The 23,161-nt window shown below is 32.4% G+C and overlaps 2 protein-coding genes across 2 annotated transcripts in view; one reads left to right on the forward strand and one right to left on the reverse strand.

Moving 5' to 3' along the window:
* LOC129223743 (WD repeat-containing protein 3-like) overlaps nt 1-6,180 on the forward strand; it is a 73,803-nt gene extending 67,623 nt beyond the window's left edge. The window contains exons 23-25 of the mRNA XM_054858101.1: nt 325-453; nt 4,929-5,022; nt 5,874-6,180. Of these exons, the coding sequence (XP_054714076.1) occupies nt 325-453; nt 4,929-5,022; nt 5,874-6,032 (382 nt within the window). The 3' untranslated portion in view covers nt 6,033-6,180. The remainder of the gene's footprint in view (nt 1-324; nt 454-4,928; nt 5,023-5,873) is intronic.
* Nucleotides 6,181-7,342: 1,162 nt separating this feature from the next.
* LOC129225157 (papilin-like) overlaps nt 7,343-23,161 on the reverse strand; it is a 54,306-nt gene continuing 38,487 nt past the window's right edge. The window contains exons 26-32 of the mRNA XM_054859718.1: nt 20,259-20,422; nt 18,634-18,724; nt 18,385-18,540; nt 17,241-17,282; nt 14,994-15,278; nt 11,231-11,506; nt 7,343-9,028 (exon numbers count right to left, since the gene is read on the reverse strand). Coding sequence (XP_054715693.1) covers nt 8,868-9,028; nt 11,231-11,506; nt 14,994-15,278; nt 17,241-17,282; nt 18,385-18,540; nt 18,634-18,724; nt 20,259-20,422 — 1,175 coding nt within the window. The 3' untranslated portion in view covers nt 7,343-8,867. The remainder of the gene's footprint in view (nt 9,029-11,230; nt 11,507-14,993; nt 15,279-17,240; nt 17,283-18,384; nt 18,541-18,633; nt 18,725-20,258; nt 20,423-23,161) is intronic.

Below are 23,161 nucleotides of genomic sequence, written 5' to 3' on the forward strand. Positions count from 1 at the left end.
CTGGTGGTAGCAAAAGTGTTGATGTATATTTTTTCTTTGCAATAATGATTATTTTATTACTTTCTCAGCTTCTTTCTGTTCTAAAAAAAAGTCTGGATACAGGATCCCATAAATTTGCCCCAATTCCTTTTTTTTTAATTCTATGGAAAACTATCTTCAAGCAGAACAGTAATTTGATGTTTTGTATTCAATACAAATCTGAGAACTTTTTGTAGACAGAATCATTTTTCACTAGAAATAACCACTGTTCCTTTGGAAATTGTTTCTTGCAATTTTCAGAATTATATTTGAAGTGTTTAATTAATTAATTTATTTATTTAATAGTGAGTTGGAAGGCACTCTTCTGTATTTACCATTCAATTATGTTCTGGATTTCTTGAGAATAATATGCGAGTTTGTTGAAAGAAGTTGGGACACAGAACTTTGTGAGCGTTGTGCTTCCTTTTTAGTCAGGTATGTGATCAATTTTTAGTTTGCTCACCAGTTTCATGTAAAATAAATGTGCCATCTATTTTTTAACCTTTTTTTTCCTGAAAAGGCATCTTAAAAGCACACTGATATTGTTTAAATGTTATTTTTACTAATAATAAAGCTCAAAGTTTGTCTGGATTTCTGTCCAGATCTTTTCTCTGTGACGAGCATAGCGCCTAAACCGTTCAGCTGATTTTGAAGAAATTTAGCACAGAATTAGTTTGTAGCATAGGGGTGTGCACCTCGAAGCGATTTTTCAAAAATTCAATTTTGTTCTTTTTCTATTCCAGTTTTTTAAGAATGTTTTACAGAGCAAATTATCATAATGTGGACGAGTAAATTACCATAACATGGAACCGTAATATGGGCGAGCAAATGAGCATGGCAAATTGGCGAGAAATTCATCATCCATTATTTGTAAATATACAGCTGAAGCAAATGACATTTTAATTTTCTACTAAAGGCAAAGCCGTGCAGGTACTGCTAGTTTTAAAATGAAATAAAATGTTAGATTAAGTACTTAAATGTGATAAAGTCAGGATTATATCAAAGTAACAATCTAATGAAAGCATCAAGTTTCTTAGCAGAACTATCAATTTTATGTATGTGTGTTATTTAGTTTATTAGAAGAAGCTATGGAAGTAGCATGAGAGTTCATTTTGCATCTCACTAACTACTTTAACACTAAAAAGACGGAAGGGACATGCGTGGCCGTCGCCTAGTTTGTTTTTTATTTAATCAAATAATAACTAACAGAAAGCAATGGAATTTTTTGACTTTTCATAATCTGACCCAATTTTGTTGTCTATTTAATCACTAACGGCCTGTCCCGACCTTGTTTGGGTTAAAAAAATAGCTATCAATCTTTTAAAAAAATATTATGCTGCAACTTTTTAATTTAAAATTTAATAGTAAGCAACTTTTTTTGTTTGGTTTTTATGAGATTTGAAACAAATTGATTTAACCTCATTTCCAGATCAAGAGAGACGAACGTATAATTCCCACTGAACAATAAATCTTCCCATCTGAACCGTAGTACCGAAAAATTTTATTTGTTTTTTCCCTCTTTGTCCATTTCTTTCCTTTCGAATGTTCTTCGTTTGTCATTGTTTTAACTCTTAACTTCGAATATTCTGTACTTACATGCAACTACTCTTTGATTTGAGAATTTTCTTAATTAAATGTACTGAAGTGAATTCCTTAGCAGATGTTTTTCATTTTGATTTTAGTATGAATAAAAAGCCTCGAAGGGTAGCCCAAAATGCATGCAAAATTACAACTTTTAGAAACACGGTTTAATAACGTCTATCTGCACAACTTGAATTCAAAAACAAATTTGCACGAAGCCAATCTCAGTTATAATTTGTTTATATTAACTCTGAAGCATAAACATTCGGTGATTCTAAACAATTTGCAATGTCCAAGGTAAATAGAGGACTGTACACTTTCCTCTCACGTGTTTCTATCTCTCAGCATTCAGCTCAAAGAGCCCCTTCAGCCACTCTGTTAACGTAAATGTGGCACAGCCAGTGATTGTTCTTACATTTATAAGAATAAAGCTGAGCAAAACATAAACTGGTAACAAAGACGAACTACTGGTTTAAAAAATTAGTATAAATCCATACATGCATAATTTATAGCCTATGTCACTCAGTAAGAATGCACTTTTCATGCAGTGAAAGAATTTTTCAAATAGTTGCGATGGTTCCGGAGATTACCTCAAAATATATAAAAATTCAAAAAAAACGCTTTTTTGTCTTTATAATATTAAGTATAGATTTAATCATTAGCCTCAAAGAAGTGTAAATATTGAACCTTGTACCTACAAAGACGGAAGGGGCCAAATTGCCCCCTTAGCTATTTTGTAATACAAAGAGAGACAATTTTCTTTTCTCTTGCATAATGTTAAATGAAAAGGTGCTATTCGCTCTAGTTTCCACCTTTTTCTTCCTATTTTTGCATTTTGGTGGAATTCCAAATGAGAAATTCTGTCTTTTGACCACCAACCAAATTGCAGTGTTGGTGGTCAATTTGGACCACCAACCCAAAAGTGTTAGCTCTTTGAAAGAAAAGCTAACACTTTACATTTTGCTGTGTCGAGATAACATCACAGAAATTAATATGCTTTCTGTTCTTATTTAGTCATTGGAGGAGATGTGTGGGGCATATAGACTCATTCAGGAAAAAAATTTACTTGAACCACACTGGCTTTTAATGTGTGCAGCTCTTTTCAGGCTTTCTAGTGTTAGTTAAAATTTTATTAATCATTTTTTAGCTTTAATTTGTGTACTTTTCTTTGTGGGAAAGTAGGCTCAACTAGATTGGAAAAGCCATATATTATCAGTCAATACAATGGGAAGGTGTTTCTAATTAGGGGTTGTTTCTAATTAACTCATTGAATAATATACAAACAACCAGGAGTGCCCATCTAGGCGGGGTTATGGCGCAGACTGGCATTGAAATTTTTAGGGGGGGGGGGTGTTTTGAGGAGTATTTTTCACTTTTTTGAGGAGAGTGGCTTTGCAATATTTAGAGATGTGCTCCTTTGTTCTTAGGGAGAGGGGGGCACACCTGAAAACAACTAAATTGTGCATCAAAAATAACAGGAAAGGTGAAATTCATATCAAAACTAAATGTATTTTACAACGTTCTTCATGAAAAACAAAAAAAGTCGAAACAACTTCATGTTTGTAAATCTACTTGAAAGGAAAATGTGAGGTCACTAAAATTTGGTAAATAACTTTCTTTACTGTGCAGTCATTTGTAAATTCATGACTCCTTGAATGTCCTCCTTAAGTTTCCCACTCATCATTCACCAATTGTTTAGTTTTTAAAACAACTGCAAGACTGATAATGCTATTTATTTACATTTATCCTATGTTTTTACTTACCCTGACTGACCTTTTCAAAACAAATAGATATGGGCAAGCTTGCTAGGTGACAAGAAATAAAATTTAAAATTTCAACTTGGTTCAAAATGCGTTGAAAATATTAAAGATAAATTTTTAAAAACTCGGAAAATTCAAAAAGTTTAATGAAAATTTTTAAAATTTATTTATTTTTTCTTTTTTATTGTAAGACACATGAAATAAAATTACTGTTTAGCTTGAAATGAAATTAAAGCTAAGCAATATGCTGCTTAAATATGATACTTTTAAAATGAAGCTGTATGTTTTAGGCAGTAATAATACTTGTAAAAAATGCTAATGGTCTGTTTGATTTTGTTATATAAAATCTAATTTAAGCACTTCAGGAAAGGTTTGCAAGTTAATGTATGAAACATGATACCTGTCCTGTTTGTTGTGCATAATGTGAAAGACTCTCGTAATTCCTCTGTAGTATGTCAGGAATTTCAAGTTCTCCCTTTATTTATCTAATAGCAGACCAATCCCAGTAGAAATTTTCCTTAATTTAAGTGTACTTTGAATTGTTATTATTATTATTTTTTATTGAGCAATCACGATTGCTTATTGTTCTCACTTGACAGTTTTGAGTTCCTATCATTTTATTTTCCCGCCAGCACCCTCTGCAGCATCACCGTCGACTGGCCACCTCACGATGCTGCTCCTCTTGCGAAAACAGTGTCCAGGTTGCGTCCATATCCTACACACGCATACATACACACACCTACACACACTCATGCCTGCACACAGACACAAACACACATGCCTACATACACACACACGAACGCCTACACACAAATGCCTACACGCACATGCGCGTACACAACACTCACTCACACACATGCATACATACACACACATGCACCCACACACGTGCGCCTACACAAACACACACGCGCATACACATGCTTGTCATTGCGAAAAACATAATTTGAATTTTTGGCATCTTGAATTCAAATTAATAAATTTTTTTATTTTATTTTATTTACTTACTGAAAAATAGACCTTCAAAAATAACTGAGATGAAGTCTAGTATTTTCAGTCAGTTACCGCCCTATAGCTAGGACTAAGGCAGAAATACATGAAATACACCGCCAACTCAGTCATTCCACCCGAGGACTGCAGTTTCGTGCTTATTAGCACTCATCAGCCCGGCATAGGAGTGACTGAGCTGGAGGTGGAAGACCTCTCAAGGAAGCCAAGAGTGCCTCGGCTGGAATGACTGAGTTCGCGGTGCATTTCGCGTATGAAGTCTAATGTTTTAAATTGTGCATCAAGTATAGTTTAATGAAATATGAGCCGTTTCAAAATCTATTGTTAACATTATGACTGAAACCAAAATATTCTAAAGTTAATTCTGTTGAAAAAGTGAAAAAGTTTGTTCATAATTGTTGTCAAAATCAGGGGGGGGGGGGGGGGACCTGTTGTCCCAGGCCCCAAGTCGGAAGGGGGTCCCAAATTTCTACTAGTTTAAATTATGAATGACTTTCATTTTGATAGCAGAAATGTGCAAATGAACATACTCATAACAATCTTTTTAAAATTTATTCCTAGAATACATTTTGGGCAAATTTTATCAGCCCAACACTTCCAACCAGTGATTGAGAAGCTGAAAGAAAATTTATTTAGTCAAGTTTATCATACTAGGGTAAGAAAATTCTTTAATTTTTTTATTTATGTATTTGATTTTACTGATTTTGGTGCTTAAAAATTCATAACTAATGATTTGTGTATAACATATAATGTTAAACAAAATTTCTTTAGAAATATGCATGAGGTTCGAAATCAAAAATTGTCGTTCCAGAACTGTAGACTTTAATTGTTTTACTATGTAAATGGGCAACTTATTGTTAAAATTCAGTAAAGAAAAATCCCTTAAATTTATCAGTTTCTTCAAACTTCTAAATTTTACGCCAATTTTTCCAAAAGAAAGAAAATTCATTTTTACAAAACAATCACACTTTGAAGAAACACAAATGAAATCGAAGAAACTTGGCGGTTATAACTATTAAGTAAAATATTTTTCCCAAAGCAGAAGTAGACAATAGGTTACTTCTTCATTTAAGCTGCTTTCTGATTACTGCTTAAAAATAAATTGAGTGGATCAGTCCATAATAGAAGATCAGGTAAGTTTTTAACAAAAAAAAAAAAAAAAAAAAATTGTGAAATAGAAAAGCAAAAAATATTGTCTTTCAAAATAACAAATAAGCTGGAAAAATACTTTCAAATAAAAATTTGCTTTAGAAAAAGTATCCCCGTTGAAAATGGGTTGCTTTGTAGCCTGTTTTTACCTTTAAAAAATCTCTTAAGTCACCCAGGGTCAAAAAAACGTAGTTCGTACGTAGTAAAAAGTTTCATTTAAGTAGCCAGTGGCAACCCTGCAAACAGTTCATAAAATCATGAGGATTGTTAATTTAAAGAGCGTCAACTGTATATTAATTTTCTTTTATGGTAACATTGTAAAATGGGACTAACACTAACATTTAACATATTATTCAGGATATGATTGGTTTTGCAAAAGTGGCTTCTCATCTGCAATTGCGTGCAATCGATGCCCAGGAAGAAGTTCCACTTTTTACTAGTGTTTTGAATGGACTGCAAGAGAAAAAGAAAAAGTCTAAAAAGAAGCTATCTCGTCCCATTGTGGCCTTTACATGAGGAAGTTTCAGATAACTTCTTTTATACTGTATGTATTGTAAATAACATTTTATTAAAAATTAACTAGTAAGAATGAGTTCTGATTTCTTTTCTGTCACTTTATTGTCATCCAACTCTATTAAGTAACAAGCTACATACTTTCTCTTAAAAAACTAACTCTCCACAATTTATATGGTTTAGACTTGAATTTGTATTTAGTGTTTTTTATTAGTCACATGGAATATTTAGTACTTTTTGCGGAATTTTCAGTAAAAATATCTGTACAAAATCTCTATTAAAAAAACTACTCATTTTATTAAATAAACCATATGTTTTTAATGTGTTTTTTATTTATTCTTTTCATCAACATATATGCATGAGAAGAAAGGTAAACCAAATTAAAATATTCATAACAATCTATAAATTTTTGTCCTAGAATACATTTTGAACAGCTTTTATCAGCGCAACACTTCCAACCAATTATTGAGAAGCTGAAAGAAGAATTGATTAAGTTCATCATACTAGAGTAAGAAGTAAGATCCCTCTGATTACTCTGATAAAAAAAAAAGTTTCTCATCACAGTGATTTTTTTAAATTTATTTCTTTGTAGTAAGTTTAGGGGAAAAAGATGAACAGCAAAAACAGTCCCCCCCACCCGGCCACCCATCTTGCTAGGTTAAAGTCCGGTATGCTACATTACAGTAGCAATACTTTGGTCCATCCACTTTGTGCCATGTTCGATTTTGATTGGAGGTTGCAAGTTATGTGCGTTAACCTAGATAAAAACCCTATCTTGGGTTTAATGTTTACGTTTTGCTGTTAATGTATCTACTTTATTGTATAGCATAATTTCCTCTTTGATATCTACACATGTCAACATTTTTTAAAATATGTATCTCAATACAGGATGTTTCAAGAATAACGATCTACATGGTAGGATCCAAAAGTAAGGAGCCAAGCCTCGAGCCTCACGTTATACACATGCACACCCTGCAAGACCACGCCCAGTGGTCTAAAAGTCCCGAATAAATTAAACACAGCCCTCCATTAATACAACGAAATTCCTTGATTATCTTCTGCTGGCAGTACAAAAACGAGATAAATAATCAATTGGTACCGGATGAAAACTTCGAGATAAAAAAATATTCGAGTTATCGAGAATAGACTGTATTTGCGTTGAAACGTTCAAGATCTTAGGGAGACGGTAACTACTTCTAAGTTTTTTTTTTTACCCTTTTTTGTATTAACGCTAAAAAAACGTTTTTAGTGTATACAATCACATATGTATCAATTCAAATAAGAAGGGAGTAGAGACTAAAAATTTAAAAAAATTGAACTTCAAATGATTTATTGCAGTAGATATGTACAAATTTCAACATGGTAAAATTTTGGTTAAATACACAACACACTGTTAAATTTCAGCAAATGAAACTTTTAAAGTTTCGGAACACTATATAAATATATCAGATGTAACAGTAAGTAGTGTTTATCAACAGAATAAAGACGTAAAGTTGGTCAAAACAAATTTGCAATGTATTAGCAATCATCTCCAGTTCACGAGAGTAGAGACAGTATAAAATTTCTAAATACATAATGAGATTCAAATTTAAAATTGTTCCCTTTAATAAACTCATTTACTCATTCAACATAGTTGAAGTTTGAATATTTTGAAATTAAGATGAGTAAAAGAGCAAATCCGTAAATCATACTCATATGGCGCGAGATTTTAAAAAATTACTGTGCGTAAAGGCACAAATGGAGAAAATAAATTAACATTTTATCGATATAAAATCCTTTGGTAGATTTTAATAAAGTCGTAAAAATTCAATTTTAATAGCGTCAAATGCAATATACACAGACAAACGTACACACAAAGATTAAATAATAGTAACTATAAAATGAAAGAAAATGTTTTAGGCAATCCTAAAAAGGGAATTGTCATATATACAAGTACTAGTGAGATTGTCAATAATGGATATCAAGGTAACTCAAATAATAATTTATATTTTTGTTAATTGCTAGGTTTATTTTTTTAAACGGTGAAATTTTTAGGGGGGGGGGATGAGCCATTATTCATCGTTAATTCTGTTTCACATGCGTTTGAAGGCTTTCTTTCTCGGAAACACATTACAGGATTATGAAAGGTGGGAATTTTATCTCTTAGCACTGCATAAATTTCCTATGCTTCTGACATAAAATGCATATTTAAGTGCTTAAATTTTTCAAATTTTAAACACTTGCATATTCAAATGTTAAATATTTGTTTTGATTTGAAAAATCATAAAATATTGTTATTAAATACTTGTAGCCAAAATTTTTTATTATTTGGAGAAAACCCATTAAGCAATGCTCTTGTGGTTTTCATTAGAAATGCATGCGCAATAAAACTCCTAAAAGTCATGCTAGAAGCAATTAGAACATCTCTTTCATATGGCACCTAGAGCTCCAAAGTTGAAATTTGTCAATCCAAATAGATTATTGTCATATTGTTAAAAATTGCTTGGTACCTCACAAGAAAATAAGTTTGCGTTGTCTTGTTTTTACATGAATGCATTAAAAAATAATTGCACAGTACTTCTTGTTTTATCTCAGTGCAATTTAAAGACTTGTAAAAACAACTTGTCGGCAAAAAAACAAAAATAAGCACCAGTGGTCATAATTCGGTCTTTCACGTAAAGACGAATACTTCAAGTAGGCACACAATTTTGCTTCAGTTCGAATACTTCCCTTCAAGTAATTTTAACTTTTCAAGTCCATCAACTAATGGAACTGAATCTCGTGAAGTTCATTATGAGGGAAACAGTCTTTCACTGCCTTGTGAATATATTTCTGTAGATCTAATTTAGGTAATATGCACTACGAATCAGCAGCATCAGTCCTGTGTGATTGTCCTGCAATAGCACATGATAAACAGCAATATTTGGCATAAGTAGGATTGACACAGTAGTTCTGCTTCACAATCATGGCACAACTGGCAAAAAATGGACTATCTTTGCATGTTGATGGAACAGGTATATCTAAAATGAAAGATCAAAGTAAGAATTCATGCTCAAAGTTGTTGTTGCACAGTATAAAAAACTAGGGTTTAAACAGAAGGATACACCACTGAGTACACTCCTGGATCTTTTATTATTTGGATAGGACCTATAGCTTTCTTTTTCTTTTAAGGGTGATCAGGAACCCAATGCATATTTCTTGCCAACAAGAATAACCTTATGAACGGGGATATAAGTTTTGGTTTGGTGGTTGGCAATTACAACCTTGAACCTTGTACTTCCTGGTACAGAAATTATTTGAGGTCATTTATAGAATGTATAAAAGTGGTTGTGGAGTTTACATTAGGGGAGACTGGAGAAGTTTGACCCACCCCATCATTTTCATATTTTAACACATTTTTAACTGGTGAGCAACTGAGGGCAGCATGATATTAAGTCAAATCAAAAGCTGTTTCCATCTTTTAGCCAATTTGAAGTACAATGTAGAAGAAATAACGTGTAATAGCTTTTTCATGCAAAAAAGTAAAAAAATTTTCGTTGCAAGTTCATCTGCTCTGTGCGATTTGCCTTTCACTTTCACAGAAGTAAGTTGCATTTCTATATACTCTGATTTTATTTGCTAACAGCCTGTATATTTACTTTTAAAATTCACAATTTATTTTAATACGTTTTTTATTATATTTTCTAAAATGGCTATTAAGGGAGGTTTCACCCATGTTAGTTACGGAAGGTTTGACCCGGGTGAAACCTTCCCATTTAATTTTGTTTGATGGTGTAACATTTTTAAAGCAATGTACTTTATTTTATTTGTTTTAAATAAGATTGCGCTTAGTTCAAATGAAATAAATGTTGCTCTTAACTTGTAATTAGAGTCATTTTACATAGTATAAGATAAGTCATTTGAAACACTTCCTGTTCGTGAATAATTTTGATCAAACTAAATACAACTGAAATTTGCTTTTCTACTTATTAAGATATTCAACCCATACAGGCCCTTATTGATCTAATTCGTAACTTGTAACACCAAAACAACTGCTCCCATTTGCCAAAGCAGGACCTAGAAATGTTAAAGGAGGTAGAAAAAATCACATCTAGAGTTTTGAGGGACATCCCTGTCAAAGCTGAGATTTAAAAAAAAAAAATGCATAATATGAAAAAAAAGTAAGAAAATGTCTAAAAATATTTTTAGAAAGCAAACAGAGAAACGAAGATTACACTTTTGTTCATACAGTGAGTAGAAACGTGAAATACTCTCATGTAATTAAATAAATTTATTAGTTTTTCTTTTGATATAATTGTTGCTTGTACCATATAATAGTAGTAAATCAGAAATACTTACATTTCAGTATAGTTTTTATAACTTTTAATCTCTGTCAGTCAAACCTCCCCAAAGGGAGGTTTGACCCAGTTTGAACACTCTCGGGGAAAAATCGATAATAAATTTTTTTTTTTAACTTAAATTAAAAACAGCAATGTAAAAAGTTGCTCAGATAAATTTCCTTTCAAAAAAAGTCAACTAGGAATTTTTCTCATGGAAACTTTTTTTTCAAAACATACCTTTGTAAAAAGTGTGTCAAACCTCCCCAGTTTCCCCTACTTTAAGATGTCATATATAATTGTATAAAGAGGAAATCTTCCTAAAGGTATTTTGTACTAAAAGATTAGTGCAACTACCTTGGTCCTAGTATTCAAAATACAGTGAAGTCTTGTTACAACGAACTTCCAAAAGACCAAAAATTTTGTTTGTTGTTATTGAATTCGATTAACTTAATGACAATCAAATTTGGACTGAAACAGATATTTTGTTGCATTGGTATTCGTTGTAACGGGTTTTCACTGTATAACTAAATGTTTTAAGTTTAATAAATTTCATAATCTGCTGTTAGCATAGTTAGCACAAGAGTTTATTATCAATGTATTCATTTATTACGTATTCATAGGCCAGTTTCTTTTTTAAAAAAATCTAACTTTTGAGACTGTTACCTCAGTAGTTGGAATATTTCATAAATGTACATACATTTTCCTTTGTACTTCAATTTATACAGACTTAATACCAGCTTTTTGTCTTGTGCATCCTGCCATTGACTTAAATATTCTTTTGGACTCTTTAGAATTTCTGTAAAAGCTCATCTCTTCTTAAATTTCCAAATTTATTTTCATTATGAAGAAATTAAAATTTAAGTATTTTAAAAAATTAAACCAACTTGAGAAAAGGCATCTTACCATGTACTTGCACATCTAGGGTCGCATCTGCTTTTCCGTGTTGATTCCTTGCCTCACACACATAAGTCCCACTGTCATTGTATTGTGCCGAGGCAATCAGCAGTGTGTGGTTAGAAAAGATTTCTCGCCGAGAGTCAGACTGCAGTGCTGGACTGTTGCTTCCCAAGTGCCAGGTCACTTCAAAGGGAGGAGTGCCTTTCACAGTGCAGTCCAACTGTAGAGGTTTGCCTACTTGATACTGTTCAGTAGCTAAGTTGATGCTAACCTTAGTATCCTCTATGAAATGAAAAACATTCTATTTATCTTAAATGAACAAAACTTGGAGAGTTGACCTAAACAGTGAACAGACAAACAGAAAAGACCAATTTCCTTTTGAAATTGAAAATTTTTCAGTGCATAGTTTTTTTTTTTTTGATGATGATGATGACAGGTGAAGTGTTGTCTGAGAATTTTTACTTTCCAAATTTTTTAACTATTTTTCTTTTTTTAAAAAAAAATGTTGTTTTACATTTCTACTGTTTGTTATACTATCCAAGTTAAAGAATAATATTTTTTGCACTATTCATTTGAATGGAGTTAGATTCTTCCTAGAATTAGCAGATCTTGTCATCAAGACTTTTGGAGGCATCTAAATCTCTCGCACTCTGCACTTCATTAAACAAAACAACAGGAATAAATATTAAAAATCCAATCAAATTTCATCATGACTCTGCTTTTTAACACCCTTAAAAACTGATTGATAAAATCACTTGATAAAGTTACAAGTAGCAGGATACTCATACCTATCATTTTTCCAGGTATGATGAAATATGCAGCTCCCATTTATAATCGTGTTAGCTATTCTGGCCACTATTTAGGAAAGATACCCAGTTGATAGGTGGATACACATTTACGCCGAACTTGTGGTATCTTTTCCAAACTTTTTCAAGTTAAAAATCCTTAGAGTTTGAACTTTAACAATTTCAATGCAGAAGTATTAGCAATTTTCCTGGCTCTTCAAAAGATTATTCAGATGCAGGGTGACAAATTCGGGCTCTACATTTACTTTTAGGCTGTAATCCATACTATTACATCCTATGTCCTGCTACCTACTGATATTGAATTTCAGTGTAAGTGCATCAATACTCTCATAACTTCCAGTAAGGAAAACACTTTACAATGGATTCCTAGTCATTGTGGCTTATGGGATAGTAAAAATGCAGACAATCTTGGAAAATAGTCTTCTCTCTTGACCCCTCATGTGTCCTCTCCTAATATGTGAAACATTAAACTTTTGCTCAAGCAAGCAATTCGTGAGCAGCCTGCAAGTTCCAGTAGGATAAAAAATCTTCCCAAATCTTGAGAGTGCCTTTTTTCATCATGTATTCCTAATGACCTTTCTGAAGCAGTTGGTATTTTTTCTTTCCATCTGCTGACAAGGCATGATGCTCTTCAGGCTCATTCACACTGATTTAGACTGGTGGAGTCTCCGAAAGTGTGGCAAAGGAGTTGGCATGGAAGGCGAGCGCACCTTAGACGACTCTGCTCTCCAGGATGCCTGAAATTCATTTCCCCCCCCCCCCCCCCAAGATTTTCTCCCTTCCTGGATATACTTCACTTTTGTATGGGACAGAAAGACTAGAAAGACTTTTCATGCTCCAAAGAGCAAATAGTTAATTTCTTCCCCTTTAAACAATCTTGAGAAGCCTAGTGGCTCAGTGATAGCACTTCACGCATCCATGTTGCAGGCCCGGGCTCTATTCCCAGGTTGGACAAAGTCGACTCAGCCGTTCATCCCTTCAGTGGGTCGATAAAATGAAAACCAAGTGTGCTTGGAAACTGAACCCTGGGGGTTCTGCGTTCGACTGACCACCTAACCGAAACATCTGCCTTGCATTACAGAGCCCTTTATCAGGAAAACTGAGATGGGCACAGTAGGCCTTGGCCCCCATGGGCTGTCACACCTCTGGGTTTTAACTATTTTGAAGGACATATTTTTTTTTTACTTACACAGGAACTGGAAAAAAAGTTCCCTGACTTTTCCCTGATTTCCCTGATTAAGTTCACCGAATTTCTCTGACTAAAATTATCAATAATAATGGTTTTCTTTCTTTGCCCTACCTGAAAAGCATTGCATATTAAATAAAATGCAGTGTTTAAAACGGTTTAAGCAGTTAATTATAAACATACTTTGAAAAGATGCTCCTTTTTTGGTAAAAATAGTGTATTAAATTATCGACAGAGAAATATTGTAGGAAATCTTAAACAAATACTTCACTTCCAGGAACCAGTTAACATAAGAATTCTAAGAAATTATTAAAATCACTCTTACAGACATATCTAATCATGATGAAACTAAAACATTTAAATGGAAATAATCTTGAACTGAATTTTCAAGCAGTATAATTGTTACTTCAAGAGTAACAAGTGAGAGTTAAAGTATAGAAGTAATGTAGTTTTACTTACGTAAATAATACTGTCGTGTGCAAGTAGGCTGCAGTATCTGCAGAAATTAGTTTTCGAGATATTTGAAGAAATGTGTGGTGGATTCAATACTAACAATAGGAAAATGTTGGAATTAGACGTTTTTTTCGCGTCTCTTTTTCAGCGGAAACCAAATAAACGAGTATATACAATAAAGATAACATACAATACATGACAAAAATGCAAAAAAATGACAAATGTGCAGTTACTGCCTTTTACTTGCACATGGCAGAATAGACATACTTATGTAAAAGGAACTGAAATCTTTCAACAACCAGTCATATTGAGCTATTCTCTAGTCAAGAACTTAGGTTTAAATAAATGAATACAGCATTTAACTATTAAAAAAATAATAAAAATATTTACTTATGTACACAACTCAATTTCAAATGATTTCATTACTTATCGAAAAAAAAACTTAGATTACTTTTTAGTAACAAACATTGAAATTCAAAAACGATTATTAAATTTCAAAATGAATATGGTTTTAAAATAAAAGAGTTTTAAGTCTGAAAAAAAAAAACCCCTTCATGTAATGTGAAGTGACAGCAAATAATACCATGGGGAAAAAATTGATTTTCAGTCAAAATTCAATTTTTCAAATTAAAAATGCCAAGTGATAACTTTTAAGATTTTTTCAGCATTGATTTAAAAAACAAAGATTTTTTCTTGAAATCGTGATAACAGTATGCTAAATACTTCAAGACAATGAGTAAAGGCAAGGGAGCAAAGTCATTAAAGACGGCTTCCTCTTTGCCTGTAGGGTTGTTTATTTTACATAAGCTTGGAATGCTTGAAAGGAAATTCAAGCAAAGTAAAATAAACAACTTTACAGACACAGAAGTATAAGAAACTCATCCTAAGATTGAATACTTTGACCTTGAGGGAGAAAGATGCACAAATATGCGGCACTGTATAATCGCACCTTATTAATTTTAAATTTTTAAAACAAATAATTGGCCAAAAATTTATACTGAATCAAAGTACTTCATTTTGCAAGGAAAAAATTTTTTTCTTCATTTGATCAATTTTCCCCGAATTTTTGTTATTTTTTCAACATTCCCTGATATTTCCCTGATTTTTCCCTGAGTGATAAAGTTCCCTGACTTTTCCCTGATCTGTCGCCACCCTGTTACAGTTATAATTTTACAATAACTTATAACATCTCGGCAAACAATGTCTGGAGAAAAAATCATTCATTTCATGTACCATTAAAGACTTTCACATCTCAAAAACATCACTATGTCAAGGGATTGAGGAAGTACAAAAACATGAGTATGAAATCAAAATCTTTACTTACCATAAACGATGAGGTTGAAAAATCGAGTCACACTTTTGCCAATGCCATTGTCTGCCGTACACGTGTACATGCCTCCATCCGATTCCTTGACGGCCATAATATGCAGAGATCCATCTAACGAGATCTTGTGAGCTCCACCATCTGTGACTAGGGGATGATTCTTATGGTGCCAAGAAATTTTTGGAGTTGGATATCCTCGAACAATGCATCTCAAAAGAGCAGGAGTGCCTTTTTTTACAGCAACATCCTTTCTTGCCGTTAAGATTTGAGGAGGTGCAGGTGTGTCTAAAATTAACTTGTTTTAGTTAGAAAAAGTACTTGACATAGCCAAGGGTAACTTTCAGAAAAGATTCATGGACGTCAAACATAAAAGAGACAATCCTTAAAATTCAATACAAAATAATAAAATGAAAGAAAAATTTTCTGTACACTGATTACTGTGTTTTCATTATGGGGAAATGTAAAGGACATCAACTTTTATTGTAATCCAATATCCAACTTCTAAACCGCTAGAGGTAGGCATGTAGTTCTAATTAGTAAAATGCTTTAAAGCATGTAAGGGATTATATAATTAATGCTATTTGACTCAAAAAGTACATGCCTATAAAATTATGAAAATGTAATGTACTTTGGGTGTATCAATCATATTTAGTAATAAAAATTTGACTTTAACCCGTTCGGGATGGCAGCTCGCCGAAGCCAGCGCTCCCTCAGGACGGTAGCTGTTACATGCGGACTGTGTGTACAGGCCGGGGCAATTTCTCCTGCTAAGCCTAATTCGCAGTTTCAGAAAGTATGCATTACATAACAATGAATAAAATGTACACTTCGCGTAGAAACGAAACCATTTTTTAATATATGATAAAATACGTATGTCATAACTTCAATCATAACAAAAAAATTTAATGAACAATAATAAAATACAAAATACATTGTTTTTTATTGTAACTAAGATTATTAAAATTAGATAATATATTTTGCACAAAACAGGAAAAATATTTGCGCTTAATTTTTGTGAAATACTTGAAGAAAATTCATATTTTAAAGCCGCATGAAAAATTTCAAAGCACTTAGCAATGAACATTTTACACTCATAGGTAGTGTTAAGTCTTTTACTCTGCTTCGAGCAAACGACGCATCTCCGTCTAAATTCTTTGCCTTCTTTTTCAGTGTATAATTTTAGAAAGTATCTACTGTATGAAGAACTAAAATAAAAATAATTTATAGTTGTTTCAATGTCGTCCGAAAGATCCATAGATGGATCAGTCATAAATTTAGATATTTTCACCTCGTAAAGATGACGACGGATACACAAATGAATCTAAAAGTAAAACCCCTTTCTAGAATATCTCTCATAAAATCCCATTATAAATGGAATCGAAACTAGAAACATCCATTTCAAAATGAGTATGCGTTTCCCTTTTCATTTGCTAGCACATGTTTATATTTTTTTTCACGAAATCCAATAAATCACAGACACTTGACGAACCCCATTCCGACATCAGAGAGAGAAATACTAATGTTCTAGACCAATCATCTGGACGGAACATGGATAGATAACGCCATCTGATAGTAAACATTTCGTTCCGAAATCAAGCCGCACACTAGCGTCGATCAGATTCTTGCGTAGCATACGCCTGAACGCAAATACGTGTGATTCGGATGGGACGAGCTGATGCAAACGTGCGTCGTTCGTCCCAAACGGGTTAATATAGACACTGATTTATGGTAAAGGGAATTTTTCACATCTAGGCTTTACTTTTGACCCATTTTGACATTTAGATCACACATGGAGAGGATTGTGGGTAGAGTCAATGGTCAACATCAATATTCTGCAACACAGCGTTAATTCCCAATGTGGCTGTTCCAGGTCTACCTCAAAGATGAATCCTAAAACTTATTGTGCTGTTATATCTGTCACTTACAAATAAATAAATAAATAAATATATATATTTGTATATCTTGCCTGATAGTTTGCTTATTCTGATTTTTCTCTAACTCCCGAAATACTTGCGAGTTTTAAAACAGCTATAAATTTAAGACTACTGAAGTCTTTAACATTATATTTCTTGAGAAAACTTTTAAAATATTGCAACAAAATGGAGGTAATTACTCTACAGTTTATTTTAAATTAGATTAATAACATGAAAGAGCAAGTTCCAACTTCCTCCAATACTAATGTTTTTATTTGTTTTCATAAGATTCTGCTTTCAAAATAAAGAAATAAGTGAAATTAAAGAAATGTACCTAAATCTTCAATGGAGTTTTCATCATCTTCATTTTCATCATCTGAAAATATTAATAGGTGTTAATATTTTAAACAAAAAATATGAACAGATATATTTTTAAGACTAAGATGTATATATGATCAAAATGTAGTCAACAACCCCATTTTCCCAGCTCCCCCCCCCCCCCTTCTAAAGCTTTAAAGCATAAATTTAAATGTTTTATTTATTTAATGGAGTGATGATTTAAGGAAACGATCAGCTCTAGTCTAGGTGTGAAATTATGAAAAACATAATTGGAAATAATTTTATTTCTGCAAAAAAAAAATAATAATAATAGTAATAATAATCCTAGAATTCATTAACATTAACTGTGAAAATGACTCTTTTTGAAAAATTATATACTATTTGTGTCATTGCATGAAAAGGGGAAAATTAAATTTAGGGTAATGTTTCTATCAATTTCAATAAAAGACATCAAAATGTTTGGATTAGCTTATTTCTCTTTAATTTGATGACAAATGTTAGTTAGAAATTTGAAGAAAATAATTCATTGATTTAATGAGATATATTTTAGACATTTAATGCAATTAAGTACACAAACTTTATCTTTTCCTGCTGATTGTTGCAAGTTTGCCACATGGAAAAAATGGCAAAACTAATGAGAAACTGTGAATATTTTGCATTTAGGGGGGGGGGGACTGTAAAATTTACAACATAAATCACTAAATAGATGATAAATCTTTTTAAAAAAAAAAGCTGCAAAATTTTATTTCTCTTACTTTACTGCATAGTCTTAAGATTAAAAATATTGTTCATGGTAAAGGGATTCTCATTTTTGTTTTGTTGTTCATCTGTTACTGCATTTTTATGTGTAGAAAAAAGGTAGTGCCAACAAAAAGCATGGATACCTGAACTAACAAGCATCAACATGATCATATTACTTTGGGTGATAATGTTATGACAGTTTATGGTTAAAGCCACAGCTCGTATTTTCACTGCTATATTGGTGCAGTTGATTCAAGGCTTTTTCATTTTAACTTTGCTTTAATCTCTATTCTACATGCTCAAAAAAAAAAGAAAAAACTAGATCTCAATCATCCAAAATAATGAGCATCTTTTACATAAATCTTAGCAGTGTACAGAAGAAAAAAAAATGTTGCTACCTGCTAACACAGGCAAGAGACAGATTTTTGCACAGGAGACAAAACAGCATTTTAGTCCACCCGGGCAATCGGCATCATTCTGGCATCTGTCGTGGCATGTACCATTCAATAGGTGTTCAGATGCTGCAGCTGATGGACACTCCCCTTTCTTGTTTTCTGAAGAAGTTAAAGAAAATTTAAAGGGTGAGCTAAACTGATAAAGCATCAATTATATATATATATATATTACAGTTAATGGATTGTTCTTACTTAAACGGCAAAGGGGCTGTGATCTGATGTCACCATCGCTTCTTCGATGCTTCTCGACCACACATTGGGATCCATCTGGACAGTTGTGATTCTAGGGGGAAGAGAAAAGGGTTAAATCAAAAGAAAGCAAATTTTAAGAAATCATAAGCTAGAAATCTTACATAAACTTTAGAAAATATTCATACCCATTTCAAAACAAAAAAACATCGTAAGTTCTGTTTTAATTAAGTATATTTTTATTGAAAAAGAAAAGAGAGTAATAAACAAGAATTATAAGACAAATTAGTACCTTATAGAAGAAATTATTATTACAAGCTTTGAATAAATTGAAAACTTTATCAAATGCTTGGGAATCATGTGAACCCAGTTTTTAAATGAAACAGAATAATAATGTTTGGAATAATTTGGACAGGATAAATAGTATCATAATTAGCTATTTTATCTAAATGGTTTTAAGTCATAAGTTTAAAACCACAAGCTAATTACTAAAAACCTTTTGTTACTGCTGAATTTGACTAGGAAGCATGGTTGGTATTTAGTCAGCAAATGGATTTTAATCCTAAAAAACAGTTTCACTCTTAATGTTGCATTGAACTAATTTATTATTTTCATTTAATGGATATGGGAAAAATTTCTTTGACATTGTGGTGTCAGTAATCTTCATTTCATTTAACAGTTTTAATATAAATTTCTGCCTTCTCTTAAAAGCATATTTTAACTGTCTTGCTGATTCCTGACTTTTGACTCCTGGTTCCATAGCACTAGGGTTGTTCAAAAATACATGTAAAAAAAAAGTTTCTCCTAGATAACCGGACACCTCCAATATCTTTATACTTGTAGATAGTTTAATACTGGAAAAATTTTCGCTTCCTTTTTCAACTGAAAGAGGGTGCTCAACCTCCTCCTCCAAACTTCATAGGTATGGGGAGGGGGGTTAAAAAATACATTGAACTGAAAAAACAATGCTATATATAATAATATACACTACTGTCTGACCACGGATTGCATGGAAAGACAAACATCCGTTTTACAACCGAAAATGGACGAATCTATGATTTTTTACCGATGTCAGCTTTTGCAAAAGCAGAGTCTCATTCAAATGAGCGGAATACGCGCATCAAATTTTTACGTTTACCCCTTATTCACATAGATTCATCTGCGATCCGTGGTTGGACAGTAGTAATATGCATATACATTGCAATAAAATTATTATTTACCAAAAAACAGCTGGGGAAATTACATTTTTCTAAATTTGCAACATTTTCTATGCTACGGCAAATGTTAAATTGAGAAGTCATTGAGCAATCTCTTAAAATTTGAGTAAGAAGCTAAAACATTTACAGCATAACACTATTAATAAGTCTAGAATAAACAGGGGGTGTCCTGAACTCTAGCTGAAAAAAAAGTTTTTTTTTTGAACCACCCTAAGCAGCACCCTGTGTTAGAGCCTTGTTGTAAGCCTTAATAGAATATTTGAAACTAAACATTTCAGTGCTAAAATTCAAGTATTATACCCTAACTACTCTTTGGATACATTTTTAAGTACTGTAAAGAAGCTGTTCTGTTCACGTTTGTATAGTTTACAGAATTAAATCAAAAATTCCATAAAAATGAAATTATTTTACCTCGCAAGGGTTAGAGCAGAGACAAGATATGCAGCCCCTGACATCGACTATTTCTTCAATACCATGTGGGCACTGTAGATGGCCACAGTTTGAAGCAGGGCAATTTTTATTCACTTCGACAGGTACAAAATCGCGAACTGCTGCATCACCAACAACTCCAGAGGCTGAAATGAAAGTTGATGAAAACCCTAAATACAAAAATTGTCACAAGTAGAATATTAAAGAGAAAAAAAGCTAGAACAACCACGACATGACTTTTAGCTTCCTATAATATATTTTCAGTCCACCATATAATATGTTTTGATACAATTTTAAGACACTTATTATGGCTTTGATTTTCTATTTTTGCAATTTGTTGTTTCTAATAACTGTCTTCAGGTTTTTTTTTTCATACAATATGAGTTTATATTTATTTCATAATTATGCTTCAAATGAAAATATTCAAAACAAATAAAAAATCATTTAATGTCCACTAAGGATTTGACAAGACTTTTCAAGGTTTCAAAGCTGTTATCCCTTTAAGTACCAAGGGACACACATGTTCCCTAAGTTCAAATTTTATTCGTTACTGAGTACAAATAATTTATATTTTTTCATGCCATTAAGACATCAAAAAAAAAAAAAGTCGTTTGAAAACTACACTGTAATTTTATTTTGAAAACATTTCATTTGCAATGACAAGCTTCTACTTGTATTCAACATTTCTTTTTAGTCAAAGATTAAGTTTTGTCATTAATTATTTCAATATTTACGAGTTGAATATTAAAAATTAGTCAAATTTTGGGAGATTGCTGTAGTATTGCATCTCCAATGGACCATATAGACACATATGTCCCATCCATTTACATAAAATCTACTGAACCAATTTTCACAAAACTTAACGTACTGATGAATCTAAAAGAAGGACAAAACTGCATTTCCTGGCTGTCATAACTAGGCTGTCCATATTTTGCATTTAGTTCTGCCTCAGCCTTGGCTGAAAAGCGATATCTTACAGCTTAATACCTAAGACTTCATCTTCACTTTTGAATTGTATAGTACCATTGCTTGCGGTCTCCCACTGGTGTGCTAAATAATTTTAGCAATCAGTTTGTTCATAATATCTGCTTCAATGAAAGAACATCTGCCTCCAGCTCAGTTACACACTATTTGAGATTGATGAGCAAGGCCTGGTTTAAAAATTTTAGAACTGTAAGCACAACAAACCTGTGGGGCCCCTTGACTTGCAGAACTGAAAAACGTGCTTATCCGCACATCCTTTTGTCATTGCAGAGGTTCCCGTCTCCCTAGAAAAATGGCGTACCATCCAAAAAAACTGTTACCCCCCCCCCCCAAAAAAAGAACAGTTGTCCAATCTGCACCATTGATTTTTTTTTTAGGTTGACCTCATTGACATTTGCTGGCTATAGGCTGCAGTAAACCGAGGGTGTAAATATATATGTTTTGATAATATCGCTGAATACCTTAAACAAAGCCTTTTCCTTCCCCAAACCGGTCTCCAATTGTGCTTACAAAAAAAGTCCCTTTTTTTTGGGGGGGGGGGCAAAAATGTTAACAATGTCCGCAAATTATCCTTGGGAAGGAAGTTATGAAGCTTCTGAATCAATGTATTTGTAATTTGAAATTTACTAAATAAACAATTACAAAAGATTCATACATCTTGAAATATTGCAAATTAACTGAAACAAAATAAATGCCTTAAGCAGTAATAGTGTGCTCCGTATTAACATGGAATGACATCTGACTGGTCTCATTGTATGCTGGATGTCACTCCAGATAGTTTTCTCTCTCCATGAGAAAGAATTAGTTTTCCGCTGAACTTGTAAACCTTGTTAAAACAGAGCCAGAAATAACAATTTAATTTCTAAACTTACACCAGAATAAAAAATATTTAGAAATTTTTTTATGGTTCAAAACAAATGAAAACATTCATTAAGAAATTTTTTGGAGCCCCAATTCATGGGCTTACACTCGATGAGTCGATAACAAGGACGAAACTGCAGTCTCTGGATGTCATAACTGGGCTGTTGGTATTTTGTTTACAGTTCTGCCTTAGCCCTGGCTTAAGGACTTAAACTTACTGCTTGACACACATTATTTACATTGTCATTTAATAATTTTATGCATAAAAATGTCCATACTCAACCGTATAAGCTTATGGTCCTTAAGGTATCCAACTAGGTTCGGAGCAGTTTTTTTTTTTAAACCTCATTATGAAATAATATTAATAGTTTTTTTAGAAACAGAAGGATCTTAAAACATGAACTTTGCTTAAAAATAAGCCATAATATCATTTTTTTTTTTTAAAGGGTGATTTTTCGGTAAAAAGGACTGAAAATTACCAGTTAGGGGAAACACTATTTGAAAAAAAGCTAGTTACATATAATTTGCTTAGGTTATTTCACATTTATAAATTTTACAAATGAAACAGACCACAGGTAAAGAAATATTTCAAGTATTTTAAGAATTATGACATTACATGAATTTATCCTGAAATTTCTCGAAAAGTAGTCACCATTTTTTGGTAAAAAGGCTTTAAATCAAAATATATTTTATTACTTACATAATCTGCAGTCTATTACATTCAAAAGTACTTACAAGATAGGCATGCGAAATTCCGTATTTCAATATTGAATAGAATTTGTAAAATCATGTTTTCCGTAATTAGTATCGAACGAAAATTGCAGTCTTCAAAAAATATAAATAAAGATTCGACTTAACACAGGTTATACTGCAGATATTCAAATGCTTATAACTTTAGTTCTAATTCACGTACATTCAAAATCCAAAAAGGTTTATAATCGTAAAAAATGGGGCTGTTCAATTAAGTCATTTTGAGAGAAAGTGAATTTTGGTCAAAAATCGCTTCAACCTAGTCGGACCTTAAATGATCTAAAACTCTC

The sequence above is a fragment of the Uloborus diversus genome, chromosome 6 (assembly GCF_026930045.1).
Source record: "Uloborus diversus isolate 005 chromosome 6, Udiv.v.3.1, whole genome shotgun sequence".
NCBI lineage: Eukaryota > Metazoa > Arthropoda > Arachnida > Araneae > Uloboridae > Uloborus > Uloborus diversus.